This window comes from Nomascus leucogenys, chromosome 22a, assembly GCF_006542625.1.
Source record: "Nomascus leucogenys isolate Asia chromosome 22a, Asia_NLE_v1, whole genome shotgun sequence".
NCBI lineage: Eukaryota > Metazoa > Chordata > Mammalia > Primates > Hylobatidae > Nomascus > Nomascus leucogenys.
In genome coordinates, this window is record NC_044402.1 from 107,614,320 (window position 1) to 107,630,730 (window position 16,411).

General features: G+C 42.0%; 1 protein-coding gene across 5 annotated transcripts in view; it reads right to left on the reverse strand.

The window, feature by feature from the left end:
• Positions 1–1,448: 1,448 nt before the first annotated feature.
• Positions 1,449–16,411, reverse strand: part of KLF7 (Kruppel like factor 7) — a 91,195-nt gene continuing 76,232 nt past the window's right edge. For 4 of the 5 annotated variants that reach the window (XM_030802858.1, XM_030802856.1, XM_030802854.1 and 1 more), the window contains 2 exons: positions 14,832–14,955; positions 1,449–7,622 (listed from right to left, as the gene is read on the reverse strand). In XM_030802858.1, the coding sequence (XP_030658718.1) occupies positions 7,585–7,622; positions 14,832–14,955 (162 nt within the window). In that variant the 3' untranslated portion in view covers positions 1,449–7,584. The remainder of the gene's footprint in view (positions 7,623–14,831; positions 14,956–16,411) is intronic. The other variant, XM_030802857.1, reaches the window with a different exon arrangement.

A 16,411-nucleotide genomic window follows, 5' to 3' on the forward strand; every position in this document is an offset into this window, starting at 1 on the left:
AGGGAAGTGGAATAATAAGCCTTCTTCTAGGTAATATTGCCAAGCTATCTTATCCTTCCTCACTCAGAGAAATTTCCAGGTAAATGATTTTGGTTATCAGAATTAAATTACTCATCTAGTTCCAGAGCTACTGAAGACATAGGGAGTAGGAGGCAGGTCTTCAGACTCCAGGGGCTGTGTTTTCCCCAGTACATCATGTGGTTTCTTTTCAGTCAGCTTTGGGCTGCCGTGTTGCCCAGCTCACTTGCCTGTTCGGGAGATGCGGCAGCTGATGCTTAACACTTCAAAACCATTTTTCCCGGCCCCTGCAGCACCTACTGTTCTCTTCACCTTGAGTTTTAGAAGAGCAAGAACTTGATCACTCTCAGCTTCCCTTCCAAACCCGCTGTCACACTCCTGACACCTGTTTCCTGTTCAGGGACATGAGAAATGTCTGTATCCATGCAGCAAATTCAGTCACACTAGCCACGGTTTCTAAAGTAAACATTTATTGGAAAGTTTCTTGTCAGATTCATTTGATTAGGGATAGAGGTTATTCACCACCGTATCCACTTCTGTAAGTCCAAAGAATGCAAAGAGAGCTTGACTAGTGCTGTGTCCCATGTGACAAATGTGTTTTACTGTTGTTTCCTGTGAATGACACCACTTCTCTTGGGGAATCGCTGAGCTCAGGATGCTGAGGCGACGCCACCAGCTGGGTTCTCTACCTTCCTCCTTACTGGTGATGCTCTTTCCTGGAAGTCGTGTGTGGCAGAGATTTTAGTACTTTTCTTTTCAGTTCTGAGAATTTTCCCTGGGGCTTTCATCTCCCTCTCTTCTCTGGGTCTGAAGCTGCTTGTATTTCCATCTAGTTTTTTGTACTCTCCACAGCCAGCTGGATTTCCTGGCTTCCGGTTACCCATTTCCTCCCCACTCCGACCATCTCCTGTCATTTTACTGCCTCCTACCCCTCACCTAAGTTATTCCCTCTGATCTTTCCCCTTCCTCCTTCCTTCACAAACTGCTTCAAAGATCCTTTCCCAATAGGTTCCTATTAAACACCATCCCAGAACAAACTGCCTCGTTCTCTCGCCACATAAACTGCTTTCAATAAGCCTCTCCCAACCCCCTCAACAAATAACATCTTGTAATCTATATCATTCTAAAATATTGCTTTTCATAATCTCCAACAATTGGCTCCCTTTTTCCCCTGGAAGAAATAAACTCAGTGACCCTTCTTATTTGGGCATTGAGCTACCTCAACGAAACTATAAAATACACACATACGCACACACACACACACACACACACAACTTCCCAAACGAAGATAACCTAATACAACCTTTTGCTTTCCCTTTCTCCAAGAAAGAAAACTTTCACGAAGTAAGTACCCGCTTGTGTCTTTCGAAGATTTTTTTCCCCAGTGAAACAAGCTAAGGAGAAATACAGTAAAGCATTCCAAGACCAAACACATTCTACTGTTTATTACACATATTACATTCTTAAATAAAAATGCGTCACATAACATTTTTTGCATAGATATCTTACAATATACCAATTTAAAAAAGAATTATGAAACAGACCAGTAACAAAAATAAATTTTTTCTTCATTAATAATTTTGTAACATTAACATACCACCATCATATAATACAAATAATAGTTTTAAATCTTAAGACTTTTGTACAGCAAAAAAACTTGACAAAGTAATATATTTATATATATATATATAAAAAGCTTAAAAAAAATAAAATGTCAAAAAAAGGCATAACCGAGGGCTATAAGACTGGGTACTTCTGTGATATATTATAAATACCAGAGAAGGCCTGAGAGAATGTGACGGGGGGAGGCGGGGAAGGAGACGGGGCTGGGAGTAGGTCTCTCCAAACACACTTGTTAGACACATCTGGCAAAAAGAAAATGTATAGTGCAAAAATAAATTTATTCAAGCAACTGTTAAGAGGATAATAAAGATTTGAAAGAAAAGTTTCGGTGGCTGGGAAGTTGTGTGGGAGTAGGAAGTGGGAGAAGGAGTTTGACGCGGGGGCGGGCGGGGGCTTGTGGAAAGGAAGGGGAGGCTTCAAAAACATTAGACATTTATTTTTGCCTCTGTGTTAGCAAGGAAATCTTGGCCATTAACAGGTGTATTTTTCCTCCCTGGAATGAAGCAGAAGTGAAAGATAAGGAAATTAAACTAAGTCTGGGTTTAGATAGGAAATGCATGCTGGGAAGAAAAAACAAAAAGGTTGAGAACCAGCCAATAAGCCCCAAAGCCTTCAGGACCTAGGTTTGCAGAAATCATTCTGCCTCCAGTCCAAAGGCCTAGGTTTAAAATGTCCCCTCTGCCCACCCCCAACCCCTCCCCGCTATGTGGAACTCCCAGCGTGGTTTCGATATACTGGCAATTATAAGCATCCATCCCCCCCAAAAGATATTAGGCACTGGTGGCTACTCCTCCGAAACGTCAGTAGCCTGTTTTCCTTCCGTGAAGGTACGACAGGTATATATGCGCATGTCTAGGTGCGAGCATATATACCACCCTCATTATGCTGACGTGGGGTCCATCTTATGGCAGTAGACAGAAGCTGGACTCACAGCAAGTTACGATTCCAAAGCTCACAGTTGAAAAAAAATTGTATAAACAGTCCCCAACAAAGAACATTATCAACCTTCCCTCATGACCACTGAGAGGGAGCCCTGTTTGAAAGGAATATCTTGTTTGGGATATTTGTGAAGTGATGGCCCAGGATTTCTCTCTCTGTTTTTGACACCTGTTTCCCGAGGACTTTTATGTTAAATGCAAAACACCTGAAGAATACAGTACTATATTGGAGGGATGCACGTAAGAAAGTTAACTGCAGCTTTATTTTTCCCTTTTCTGGGATCTATTAGGAACCAACAGAGGAGATTTAAGAGTGTTGAAAGCAAGAAAAAACCCTGAAGCCTCAGGCAGTTCGTCATGGGAGGTCACGTTATTTACAAGAAGTTTTTGCTTCCTTTCACACATTTCTGTTGTTCCATCTCAAGTATTCCCAAAGATCCTCACTGAGGAAAGTAGGCCATCAAAGAGACATTGATGTATACTCAGGATAGGCCCTCTAGTTTTCAAACTGAGATATCACCATGTTCACCGAAATTTAACCCAGACACCCAGAATTTGAGTCCTCCCCTCCTGCCCCCCAACTCTTGCGACTGGCAGGCGGCCACTTCCCGAAAATGCAAAGGAAAGCTTCCAGGAGTAAATTTCAATCAGGTTCTATTTACTGAATGTTCATTTTGGCAATGTACTGGGTGCAAAATTGCAGCCAGAAATGTTGGCCCTCTTGAGATTTCAAAAAAATTCTAATAAACTAAAAAATGAACCTGATTTTTGTAGTTAAATGTGTTCCATCTTTATCTTACTTTGCCTACCTTCTTCCTGCACCTAAAAGCAACTCATGCAAATGAGAAGACAAAAGCACTTCCCACTTTTTATTTAACTAATTTTATGAAGTGACTTCCATAAAGGAAATCATTTTGAACCATCAAAACTGGTCACTGGGTTTTGTTCTTGCAACTTGAGTTTCTTTCTTTTGGCTTTGCCATAAAACGCAGGAATAAAGGCAAGAGGCAATGTTCCGAATGCACTGAAGAGCCATCCAAAAGCCCCATTTCTTTCCCCTTTGATGTAAATAGACATGGATAATCTGGAAAGCTTATCCCAAACAAAAGTCCTTATAAAATCTTCTCTGAAGCCAGAGAAGATTTTTTAAAACTAGGATTCGGTTCTGCTAATCAGGCATGAGGTTGGCTGTCCTTTTACCCTGTTATCATCAGGCAATCAAAGATGTACAAAGGGCACAAGAGGTGCAGGTGGAGAGGAGATGGCGTCGAGAGGAGGATATTTGAAGGGCTTTGCAAGAGAAAGCACACAGAGAGGAGGAAATGGTCAGCATGAAGTTCATTTTGGGGTCTCCAATATTTTTACAAAAATGCAGCTTTGTCATGGAATCTGAACATCTCTTTTTCTGGACATAATACTCATTACCACCAGGCATTGAGCTGAGCCATTAACCATGGGTGGGTCAGGCGGCCAGTAGCTAGGAGCAGCATTATAATTTCAGGTTTCCATGTCTATGACTTACAGTCATGTGGCAGGAGAAAGAAGTATAATTTGAAATTACAAAAAAACAAAAAATTGTCAGTGGCTTAGAAACTCTTTTTCTACATGTCCAACTCTGAACCCTGGACAAAAGCGTGCTTGTTAGGACACCACCAGAAACACCAGGCCGGGTTTTTCCTTTCAAATTTGGGATCCCCTGGAGTGTTAGGAGATAACAATTGAAATGAGAAAGGGGTTTAATGTGTTTCAAATGTCCATTAATGCACTGTTTTAAATAACCAGTCCTCTTGGGAGCAAAATGTCTTCAGGTTACTTCTTGGAAAACCTGCTCGATCTAGAGGCTCTTAGCAACCATCTCTGCCACTGCAGAGGTGATGGACATTTTACTACAAATCCATTTCCAAAATGATCAGGACTGGTCATCATTCACGGGTGTCAAGTGGGCTAAAGAAGAACAGTTTCAAAGCCATCCACTTAGCACCCACCAAATTCTTAGGCCAATTCTCACAGTCAACAAATGACTCTGAAGCAAGCAAGCACCACCATTGAGTTTCAATGCACCCTGCTCCAAGAAAGGTCAGGAGCAGATTACAAAGGACCTCACTGATACAAAAGAGAGAGAAATTACTGAACATTTCAGACACTGATGAGGACCAAAGGGCCTTTGTTCTGCCACATTCAAATGAGACCACAGATGACAATAGGGAGCAAACAAGCAATGATTACTCTTTTGCATTTTTTAAACTTTCTTTTTAATAGAGCCTTGCATTGGTCAGTTCGAAAATTAAATTAAGTATTATAAACCCTTAATAATAGCATTTCGAGAGGCAAGAGCAGCTCCAGCTTGGGAGAGAACATTTGCAAATCGTGGTGGCCATGGCTTAATGCCATCACTGGCGTGTGCGTGCATTCATGCTGGAGGCTGCTACATAAAGGAAAAGAACCAACAGAATTCAGGGTGTCTAAAAGTTTCATCTAGTGCACTGACTGGAGGCGCTACAGTTTAATACAGCTGAGGTTCAAGGTCCCTCACACATCCTTCATCCAGGAAGGATACACCACACATTCAAATATAATCCCATGGTACGCCCTGATGGACTGGCCACAAAATGCACTCAAATGCAGTAGAGAACTACGAGATTGTCAGCAAGCAGTGCTCCAGAAATTCTTTTTAAGTCATGTCTAGTTTTAAATCTTTGGAATAAAACTGATTTTAATACCCTCCAACTAACATACATATAATTGCCTCCGGCAAATGGACAGATATTTTGTGTGTGTGTGTGTGTGTGTGTGTGTGTATGTTAACGGGTGTTTTTTCTTTTTTTTTTCGTTTTGCATTATTTTGTTTTTTTGTTTTTTTTTTTGTTTTTTTTTTTTTTGGTCTAAATAGAAAAAAGGAAAAGGAGAAAGTAAATTCTTAGGGCCAGACCTCGAAATGCCCCAAGTGTCCAACTGGCAGCTACAGCATTTGTGAGGAGGTTCCTTTGCCCTCAGACGAGTAGTTTCAACATTTCAGTGAAAACAAAGGTTGCAGAAAGCTGAAAAGCCAGATCTTGAAGGTTGCTGTCATATATGTGTTTGTGTTTCTTATATTATTATTTTCTTTTGACTTCAGTTTTGCATCCCAAATATGTATGGGGTGGCATTTTAACAGTCAATGAGTCAAACAGTCAGAGGAGGACAGGAGGGGAGCCAGCTGGTAGGAGGGAGCAGCAACCGTGTGTGGACCAAGCGCCATTTTTGTTTTATAGACGTGTCTTGAAGGGATGGTCCCAGAATATACAAAATATACAATCTGTCCTAATAACCACCCCGCTTGCTTGCATAGGCCATTTGATGGTCCTAAAGGCAGTCTTTGGAGTTGAGGCCAGTGCCAGCTAGCTAGGAATGCGGGTAGATAGAGACCACTATTAGATGTGTGTGTGTGGTATGACAAATTAAGGACTGTAGACTCCTTTGGAGTCAGCTTGCAGAGTAAATGTGAGGCCTCTGTTAATCCTGGGGGTTCTAGGTCACAAGTCATGGTGGGCCTAGCCAAAAAAAAAACAAAGAAAGAAACGTGTCTCTCCTTTTAGACAGCCCATGAGAGAAACACCTCAACCTTTTCCTTAAATGTCAACCCTTCGCTCCCACAATGGCGTTTTCAATCGTGTATTGTAACAAGTAGGGGAATGGGAGCTCGGTGGGCATGACAGAGAAGATAGGATGATCTTTTGTGAAGCCACTAGACTTGGGAGGCATCCTCAGTTTTCCCCACTCCTGGAAAGAGTGATATTTTTGGCTTTTTGTCAGGTCATAAACCAGAGTTAAATTAAATACGCAGCTGCCCTCTGAGACTAGCGACATCTATGCTGTAACTGGTTATGGGGTAGCAATGACACACAGCACAACGGTTGATCACTATGAGCTGAGGTCATCATGCCTCAAGGAGGATGAGAGAACTGTGATGTCCCATCTGATTGGCTGCTTCGAGAGCTGGACATCCAGGTGCCGAGAGAGTCCTGGAGAGGTTTAGTCCATGGAGAAAAGATAAAACATTTAAGCTTCCAAATAAGCTTTTCAAGTTTTCATTAGCAAAAACAGAGAGATTAAAAAGAAAAAATCTAGCACTGGCAATAAGGTGAGGCTCAAGGGATATACTGTGATTTATCATCAAGGACTTTATTCTCTTGGCCACTCTGCAGTCATGCTAGAAGTTTCCAGAATCCCTAGTGCATATGGTGTGCAAAAGTCAAAAAGTAAGAAAAGAAAACTCCTCCCTTGAGAGTGAAGTCTACAGAAATGCAGGCCAGAAAGGTGTAAGGTGTTATTCCAGAGTCTGCCGCCGCTAAGGCCGTTGGGATCGACGCGAAAGATCTCAATAGTACTAAGAACCAAAACCAGTCAACAGTTCTGTGAGGAAGTCTCACGCACGGAATAGTAGGACTTTTCACACACAAAGGACAAATAAACCAAGAGTTAATTTTGGCTACCAAACTGCAATTTGGTTTTCTAGGTCATTTTCCCCCAACTATTTAAAAAGAAACATTAGTGCTACACATATGCAACTTTAAGATGCTGGATTCTCCTATCAAGTTGCACTGAGAAGCAAGTTAAATAAGCCCCTCGGACTGCCGTCCACCTGCAAAGACGTCACATCCATTCTCTTTGATTTCCATTGGCAACAGTGGGAAATAATTCCAATAGTGCTGAAGTAAGCAGCCAGTCTGCCTTGCTGAGTTCACCTGGTTTCCTTCTTCATCTTCTTCCATCTGGCTAGGGCAAGGCATAAAGAATAGACGTATATATTTTAAATATAGTTGAGTGCATGACAGTGTGTATGTGTGTGGGTCTGTGCGTGTGTGTATATGTGTGTGTGTGTGTACAGAGGTTTATAAGTGAGAACTTTCTTCTGCGAGGCAATGGGTCCCCGCCTGAAGTCCAGCCCCCTGCCTCATGGCGTTTCCTTTAGACACTAGCCGATGCCACGGCAACTCTGGCCTTTCGGTTTTTTAGATATGTCTCTTCATGTGGAGGGCAAGATGGTCAGACCTGGAAAAACACCTAGGAGATATAAACAACAAGGATGTTAGAGAGCTCCCAGCAAACAGCTTGACTTGCATCACTCCTTAGGAAATGATTTCCCTTACTTTAAACAGAGACAGTGCACATGCATTGAGAAACAGGGCCATGTGTTGGGAAGGTAAGTTTGAGGGGCAAAATGCTTGGGTTTAAATCCCATCTCTTCCAATAGCTGTGTGACTCTGAGCACATTAACCTCTCTGTACTTTAATTCCTCCTCAGTAGAGTGGGGATAATTATAGCATTTACCTCATAGGTGGGTTGTGAGGATTAAATGAGATGATCTATGCAAGGTACTTAGAATACCACCTGGCACACTGTAGGATCTCAGTGCATGTTAACTGTTACGATCATAATTGTGATTATTAAAGAAGAGAAGAATGGGAAAGTGCTTTTGAAACCTGTGTCATGCCTGCATACTGTAAATATAATAAAGAATAATTAGTCTGTATCATAAAAGGGTGGAACTTTGAAATTTCAACACCCAGATTTCAATCCTAAATTTCATTTACAATGAAAGCCTAGAAATACGGCTTGTGATACTATTTATAGGCTTATCAGACACTCCATATTCAACTCAAAAAAAAAAAAGGATGAAGAAGGGTGCTCACAGTTATTGACTATGTTACTATATGTAGGCCCTATGCTAAGGGTTTTCCCAATATCACGCCAACCTCACCAACCCTCCATGGTAAGTATTCTCACCCTTTGTGTGTGTGTGTTGGGGGCAGAAAGGAGGGGGGTGAAGGAAACTGAGGCTAAGGTGTTTCTTGGAACCTAAGGCCCATAACTGAGTGCCTTCTTCATGTCAGAGTGGATCCAGTGGTCATCTTCTTTCCTCTTTCCTCTAACACCAGCTATTTGATATTCTCTTGGGTAGCAACCCTTCTGCATTCTCATTTGTGTGAGGCTGAAGTTGTGGCCACAGTACTCTGCTAAGCAACAGCCATATGACCTGTAAAGGCCAATGAGAACCAGCCCCGGGACATCTGCTGAAATTATTGGAAGAGAGAAGCTCTCTTTCCACTGGGATCCTGGAATGACTGGTGTCTATATTGCCATTGTGGGAAAGAGGTGGCTTGAGAATGAAGTCAACAGAGAAAAAGGGGATCTGGGGGATAAAAAGAGTCCTGATGATAATATCAGAGAAGCTGGATCCAGTGAAGCCTAAAGACAAATCTAATTCTGTTCTTCTTAGTTACCTGAGCACATAAATACCCTTGGAGGCTAACTGCAGTCTAAGTCAGGTTTCTGTATGTTATAACTAATAGTATGGGTGTTTCCAAATCCCTGCAGGCTTCAATCTCAGGTTCTGAATGAAATCCCAGTGAAGTCAGCCTACATGACAGCAGTCATTCTGAGCTCTGAATGTATGCTTTCTCCCTGGATCATTCGCCTGAAACTAGCTGCTTTCTAACCTATGAGAAAGTTCCCAGGCTCCCTGAAGCCTGAGACATCCCTACAGTCCAAAACTCCTGTCAGAATGTTAGCAAGCTACACTGTTCAGGTTAGCAGGGTTTCCTGTTCAGGGCAGGATTTCCCAATGTTTGTTCATTCTTAAAACAAACAAAAAATATCCACCCTTTCCCTTGACTGCAACATTCTCCACACCCCCTATTTGTGTCCATTCCTTAAATAGGTACATGTGTAGGATAGAACTCCAAGGGAATGAAGTGAAATGGGACAAGGGTAAAACAAAAACCACATGAAAATGGGAAAAGTACAACAGAAAACAATCTAATCCAATAACATGCTGCATAATAACAATTCCAATTATACCCACTTACTTCCAGCCCTGACTTTGTATGAGGAATATACTTAGATAATCCCTTAGAGATGCCTCTAAAGGGGGTTTGGTTTGCTATACAACAGTGTCACTAAGTTTTCTTTAAAAACTAGTACTCCATGTCACTGGTACACAGAAAAATCAATACAGCCTGCAGGGAATTTAGCATCTAACTGGCATAACTCATGTACTGAGGGTACAACTCAGTATTGCCCACTGCCTGTTCTCTTTCCCTCTCTCCCTCTCTTCCTCTCTGCCTTCTTTCTTCCTTCTTTTTCTCTCTTTCCTTCCTTCTTTTATCCCAACAACCTGGAGAAAGAAGATCCAAGTTGGGACACTGTGTTTGTACGTATTTCTTTTTTAAATTTCTTTTTTATAAGATCCCTATAAAGAAGGTACCATTCTTATTCCCACTACCAGATGAAATATTCATCAGAAAGAGGATTTGAACACAGGCAGTCTGACGCCAGAGCCCACACTCTTAGTCACATCTGCTTAACCACATTGAGAAGAAGAGAGAAGTGGGCTGTCAATTTAAGGAGCTTCTGGTAGGCAGAATAATGCTCCCTCCAAAATGTCTACACTTCATGCCCAGACACTAGGCCTATGTTTGGTTACATGATAAAGAATTAAAGTTGTAGATGGAATTAATTTTATGAATCAGCTGACATTAAACAGGGAGATTATTCTGGATTGTCTGGTTGGGCTCAATGCCATCACAAGGGTTCTTAAAAGTGGGAGAAGGAATTGAAAGAGAACCAGAGAGATGTCAGCACGAGAAGGACTCAACAGCTTTAATGATGGAGGAATAGCATCATGAGCCAAGGAATGTGGGCACCTTCTAGAAGCTGGAAAAGGAAAGGAAATGGATATTCCCCTAGAGCCTCCAGAAAAAAATGCAGCTCTGCCAAAACCTTGAGTTTAGCCCAGTGAGACCTATGTTGGACTTCTAACCTAGAAGTTTCTAACCTACAGAACTGTAAGATCATAAACTTGAAAAGTAAATAAACATGATACTAAATTTGTGGCAAGTGGTCAAGGCAGCAACTAGAAAATTAATCCTGAGGTTAAGCTGGTCAGGCCTGAGGAGGAAGTACCTGTGAGAAGCAACAACACAGACACCCAGAAGCCTGCCTGTCCAAGAGGAATGCAGGGATTTGAGATGGTAAGGAGTGAAGAGAGGGCCTGGCAGTGGGAAACCCCTTTCCTTTCCCTACTATATCCTAGGAACTCTCGGGAAATTAGTATTCTTGATACAGAACTTGATTTAAAAGAACCATTCAGAAATGTATGTGTTCGGCTTTGTTTCTGCCTTTACCAATTACTGGGTATTTAGCAATATCTGTATAAGCAACTCCCTTTATCCTTCAAATTCAGGGAAAAAAAAAGTGGAAAAAAGTAAACCAAACCTTTAACATGGTAGGAAATGCAACTGCACCCCTACTGAATCAAATGAGCATCATTATTTGTTCAAATTCCAACAAAATGTATGATGCTTAGGATTAGACCAGGTCCCTTACTATTGAGGTTTTTATTTAAATTCAATACCCCTGCAAGGTACTTAGTCATGATTAATTTATACTTACTGAATTCCACATAGGAATAGTAAAAGGTAATAGATAAATTTGGCATCTAGAAGTGCAGAATCAAATAATTTTAAGGGTAATATACCCCTAGAGGGTATTTATAACTTTACAGCAGCCAGGTGACCTTAAATAAGAAGGTCCTTAATGATTGAAATTTGTACATAATGGAGAACTAGTCAACCCCACAGGCATTTCTCTTGTTTATGAAAAAGGCACACTAGGCCAGGCGTGGTGGCTCGCACCTATAATCCCAGCACTTTGGGAGGCCGAGGTGGGTGGATCACTTGAGGTCAGGAGTTCAAGACCAGCCTGACCAACCATGGCAAAACTCTGTCTTTACTAAAAATACAAAATTAGCCAGGCGTGGTGGCAGGTACTTGTAATCCCAGCTTCTTGGGAGGCTGAGGCAGGAGAATCACCTGAACCCCGGAGGCGGAGGTTGCAGTGAGCCGAGATCGTACCACTGCACTCCAGCCTGGGCAACAAAGCCAGACTCTGTCTCAAATGAAAAAAAACAAAACAAAACAAAACAAAAAACAAGGCACACTAAAGTCACACAGGGATTAAGTCAACAGCAATCTCCTAGGTGACCAAGGGGCTAAGATACGGGCTGGTATTTCTTACCACTTATAAGTGGGCTGACATAAAGATCAAAATGAACCCTCTAAACTGCCCAAGAACTGGAATGTACTACGCTAGTAGCTGTCTCCCTGGATTATAACTGCACTGAGTCAGTCGGTAGAATGAGGGCCTGCATGTTACCACTGATGGAAACTGAGCCCTATTTACCACCATCAGCAGCCTCCAACTCTGTGGGCTGAAAAACCACTTATCCCTCTAGCCACTGGTCACTGTCCAGTCAGATGGTGAAGAAATGGCACTACTACTGTGCTTTCTTTCCTAACCCAAACATGAAGCCAGAAGTCACAAAACCCAGTGTCTGCAAGGCCAGGCAGATAAAGTAAGTGCCGTGGGTCAAGTGTAAGAAACACAGCACTCTTGGGCTATCTGTTTCCACTTCCGATAAGGCATGGATACAAAGAAGTATAGCTCTTCTTGTAAGAAGAAACAACAAAAAGCGGGACAATACTTGGCAACCAATGGCTTGCCTTTGAGTTGTGCAGCCATAGGGAGTGGTGGGAACAGTGTAAACACAGTCATCACATGGCTATGGCAAATGGGTAATGACTGCTCTTCAGCTACATCCAATTACAGCCACATGGGAATGTGAGCCCACTGTGGCCAGATCTGATTTTTCCAGACAAAGCCAGAAATACAAACTTTTTTGTGTGACATTTAACGATTTTAAATGTTGGCCAAAAAAAAAAAAAAAACCAAACCAAAAACGTCATGAATTTTTTAAAACTACCCTATAGGCAAAATAAAAGCATACGTTAGACTTGGTACATGCTTAAGGAAAGGAAGTCCAAACCCTATTTAACTTCTAAATAGGGCAGTGTAATCGTTCAAATTTTAAGAGACAAGAGGTGGTGCACTCACATATACTGCGATACCAATAGGATGCCATGTGCTGCCAAGGGCTACAGATGCCCTCTGTTTCTGAAGGTAAACATCTTCTGAGGAGTGCCAACCCTCGGTCACTCCAGGCTTTCCTTTCATCTGCTTTGGGATCACTCCAATTCCCCATGTCGCCTCCCAGACCTGGCTATTCTTAGCACAGTCACTGCAATTGAAACGCCAAGGTGCTGGCTGTCATGAGACACTAATGGGAATACAAACCCTCATTTCTGATGTTGTCGAAAATGCACTATTGGCCTGTGTCACAGGACGCTGATCTACTCAATCTCCCACAAATACCATGTTGCAGAATTTGTACCATCTGCTCAGCAAACTTCTAGCTCCAGAAACTGTAGTGTATTTTGATGAAGAAAACAAAGCAAAAGACTAACCAAATCACCCATCTCTGACATCTCTTTCAGTGAAATAACCAATCGGTTTGGAATATTTCTCCACGTAAATCATACAAAAGACCAGATTAAATCCAAATATATCAACTGCTGGAAGGTTGTAAATCAATAAGTCAGTTGATTTGACGAGTGGAATACTAACTTTGGCAATTTCCCCATAAGAACTCTTTGTCCACATACAATAATTACGGCAACCCATAATGCTCACAATCTCCAAGTAACAGCCTCCACACCCTTCAGAGCTGAGCAACTTGTGTGTACATGCTACCATCACACTCTGACCACTCACAAAGAATTCATCTTGGTCCCAGTTGATGTAACAGAACACTCTCCTTCAAAAGACTATGGACAGACAGTCACCATGTGCAGGGCTTCTTTATTAGCCAGAGTGAGAGAGGCACAAAGCAGAGAAACTTGAGATGGAAATAGAAGGAAGATGGGGAATAAGGAGAAACTCTCCTGGAGCATACTCTGTAGAAGACAGCTGCTGATTCATGTAAATACAGGAGGACTTCTAGGTAATGGATGGAAATTTAACAATAACTTGTATTCTTGGGTAGCAGAACAGAGCTCCAAGGGAATGGGAGACAATAACTGCATGAAGTACACTTCCTCAGCCCTGGGGTGGGAGGTTATCTCTGGGCTCCAGGATGCATGGGGTCTTTATTTAGTACTTAGAGAATGAAGATAAGAGGAAAATAGCTTCCCAGGAAGAAGGGGAAAAAAAGAAAGAAAAACATAACTGCTCCTTTATAAGCATCCTAAGGGAGCACTAAGCCAACGTGACCAGTCTGGACACCCCTTCCCTATTCACCAAACACTACTACAGAGGAAGCCCTGGTGAGGGGGAGGTGTGGGACACAGGGACGGGGCGGGGGGGGGGGGAGCAGGAGGGGGAGGCAGGATGCAAAAGCGATCGCATTTCCTCCCAAGCAAAGCCAGGCCCCTGCTGCCATCCTGCAAGCTGGGGAACCCTGAGGCTTTCAGGGGCTTTTATCGTATTAGAAGCATTTTTCTCATCATAACCGAGACCTTTAGTATTGCATTAAAAAGATGGTTAATTTTCTTAAGCTTCCTTTTAAACACAGAAATAGGATTAGAAGGATAACACGCTCAGATGCAAGCCCATTATTCGATTATGTCTAAACCTAATCCTGCCTTCACCTTGGCCTGCAGAGTCTCCATTTTGGGGTTTATTGGTTGATAATGCCAGGGCTGTCAGATACTATTACTTGGGTAGTATCTGTTGCTACGTGCTCTTTCTTCTACTATCAAATGCAGAAAGAAGCCTTAAAATTGAATTACAGGAGAAGTTCTCAAAGCCTCATCATTTTTTGCACCCTTGCACCTATTTTCAAGGAAGAAAGAATGATCTGGGCCCCCAAAGAATGGGAACTTTGTTCAGTAGAATTCATTTCCAATAATGGTTCAGAGAAAAGCCTTATAGTGACAGGAACCCTAACCTTCCTTCCATTAAGCAAGCTTTCTACTCTTTCTTATTACTATAGATGAGGGAAAGTGGTATTGACGTTGATACAAAGATCAGAAGTCCCTACAGGTGACCATTCTCTGTCTCACTACTTTTCATATTTTACTGAAGTTATCTGTCACATCTTGTTGATACCCAGTGACTAACACCATTTCTGGCTCAAAGCTAGTGTTCAGTAAATGCTTGCGTAACTTAACCAAGAATTCACACCACCTCTTGATTTCATGCAAGAGGGCACCCCCTCTTCTCACTGGTCCTCTCCATGGAGAAGTAAAAGGCATTCCCAGGTCCAAGTGTCTGTGAGTCAGACCTGTGATAAGTCCAAGCACATGGGTGCTACTCACCCTCCAACCCACTTCCCCATCTCTCCTCCCTAGCCCATCAACTTCTATTTCTCTTTACCTGTCGCAGTGGTTGCATTTGAAGGGCTTTGCACCTGTGTGTTTCCTGTAGTGCCTCGTGAGCTCATCGCTTCGTGCAAAACGCCACTCACATCCCTCCCATGAGCACTTATAAGGCTTCTCACCTGCAAGAAGAGATGGAAGGACCGTGGTCAGCAGCAGGAACAAAAGGGATTACACCTGACCAGCCTGTGCTGCCTGCTGGTCAGGCTTGGGAAAGGGCTGTTTAACTCATTCCTGAAAGACTAGATTTCCTAACATAGTATACCACTGTCTTTTGGGTTTTTTTTTCCAAGTCTCCTGGTGTTTTGTTTTTTGTTTTCTTTTTTGTTAACCTTCAAAAGTGGTTTCACCAGATCCTCAAATCTGGAGCTGTCATTTTAGTTCCCAGAGTCAGAGCATTTCCTTTGACTGGTGAAGGATCAATTTTTATTTATTTTCTATTCCCCGGAGCACTTTCACCCCCACAGTCCAGGCAGAAAGGAAATGTGCTATTTTCATCTGAACCACAAATGCTTCTAATTCTATTTTTCTCCAGAACCTACAGTCATTTGCCATTTCAGGCTTTTTAGTCTTCTCCCTCCCCTTCCCTCCTACCACAAGCTGCAGCCAGGTAGCTGACTGACAAAGCAAACAGCTTAGGTCTCCCAGAGCCACTGTTCCCTCCAGTAAATGTGATGGATGGACAATGAGGAGAAAGGTCTACAATTTGAGAGTAAAACAAAAATCACTTGACAATCCCTGGCATTTATGGAAAATACTATCACAAAAGTCTGAGTTAGGAAGCTCATAGCTTAACAACTGCAGAGTGTTCTTATTAGAGAATAATGTACATTATTGTAAAATATTTTTAAAATCAATTTGGAGAGCAAGGTTTTAGCCACAGGGAAGCTGCTTATAAGCATGAAATTCAAACACTTGTGCTCAAGTGACCTTTTCACACAGTAAATACAGATGGAAGGATATGTAAGAGAAAGTACATGACTTTGCCTTAGACCTTTTTTTAACTCATCACATCTGTCACCAAACATGACAAATATTTACCCTTCCAACTGTATGGTGGACTGGTTCCAATTAAAAAGAAAAATAATCTTTGGAAACCTGTGAAATCATGAAGCTGAGTTACTGAGCCCTGTCACTGAGAGGCAGGTTAGTATGTGGTTAAGAGCTTTGAAGCCAAACTTCTTGGGCTCAGCTTCTAGTTCTGTCCTTAATTGTCTGACCTTTGGCAGGTTAACAAACCTCTGTGTGTCTCTGTTTTCTTAGAGATCATAATAACAGGTACCTCAAAGGGTTTAGAGAAGATAAATCAACACACATGCGTATTATATATTAATTAGAACAATGCCTGGCATATGTAAGAGTCACATAACTAATAAACATTAAAAACTGCCAAACTCAAAATTTCAGGATACCTAGGTGCCAAAGTACTATGGCGTCCCATTATTTCCCCAGTTTTAAAAGCTAAATCTTTACTAGGCAGCCCTGAAGGCGACATTACCCAGGTACTATACTTGACCTACTTTCTTCTTTCCACCTTTCCCCTTCCCTTTAAACCTGACTACAAAGCATTCACAATTC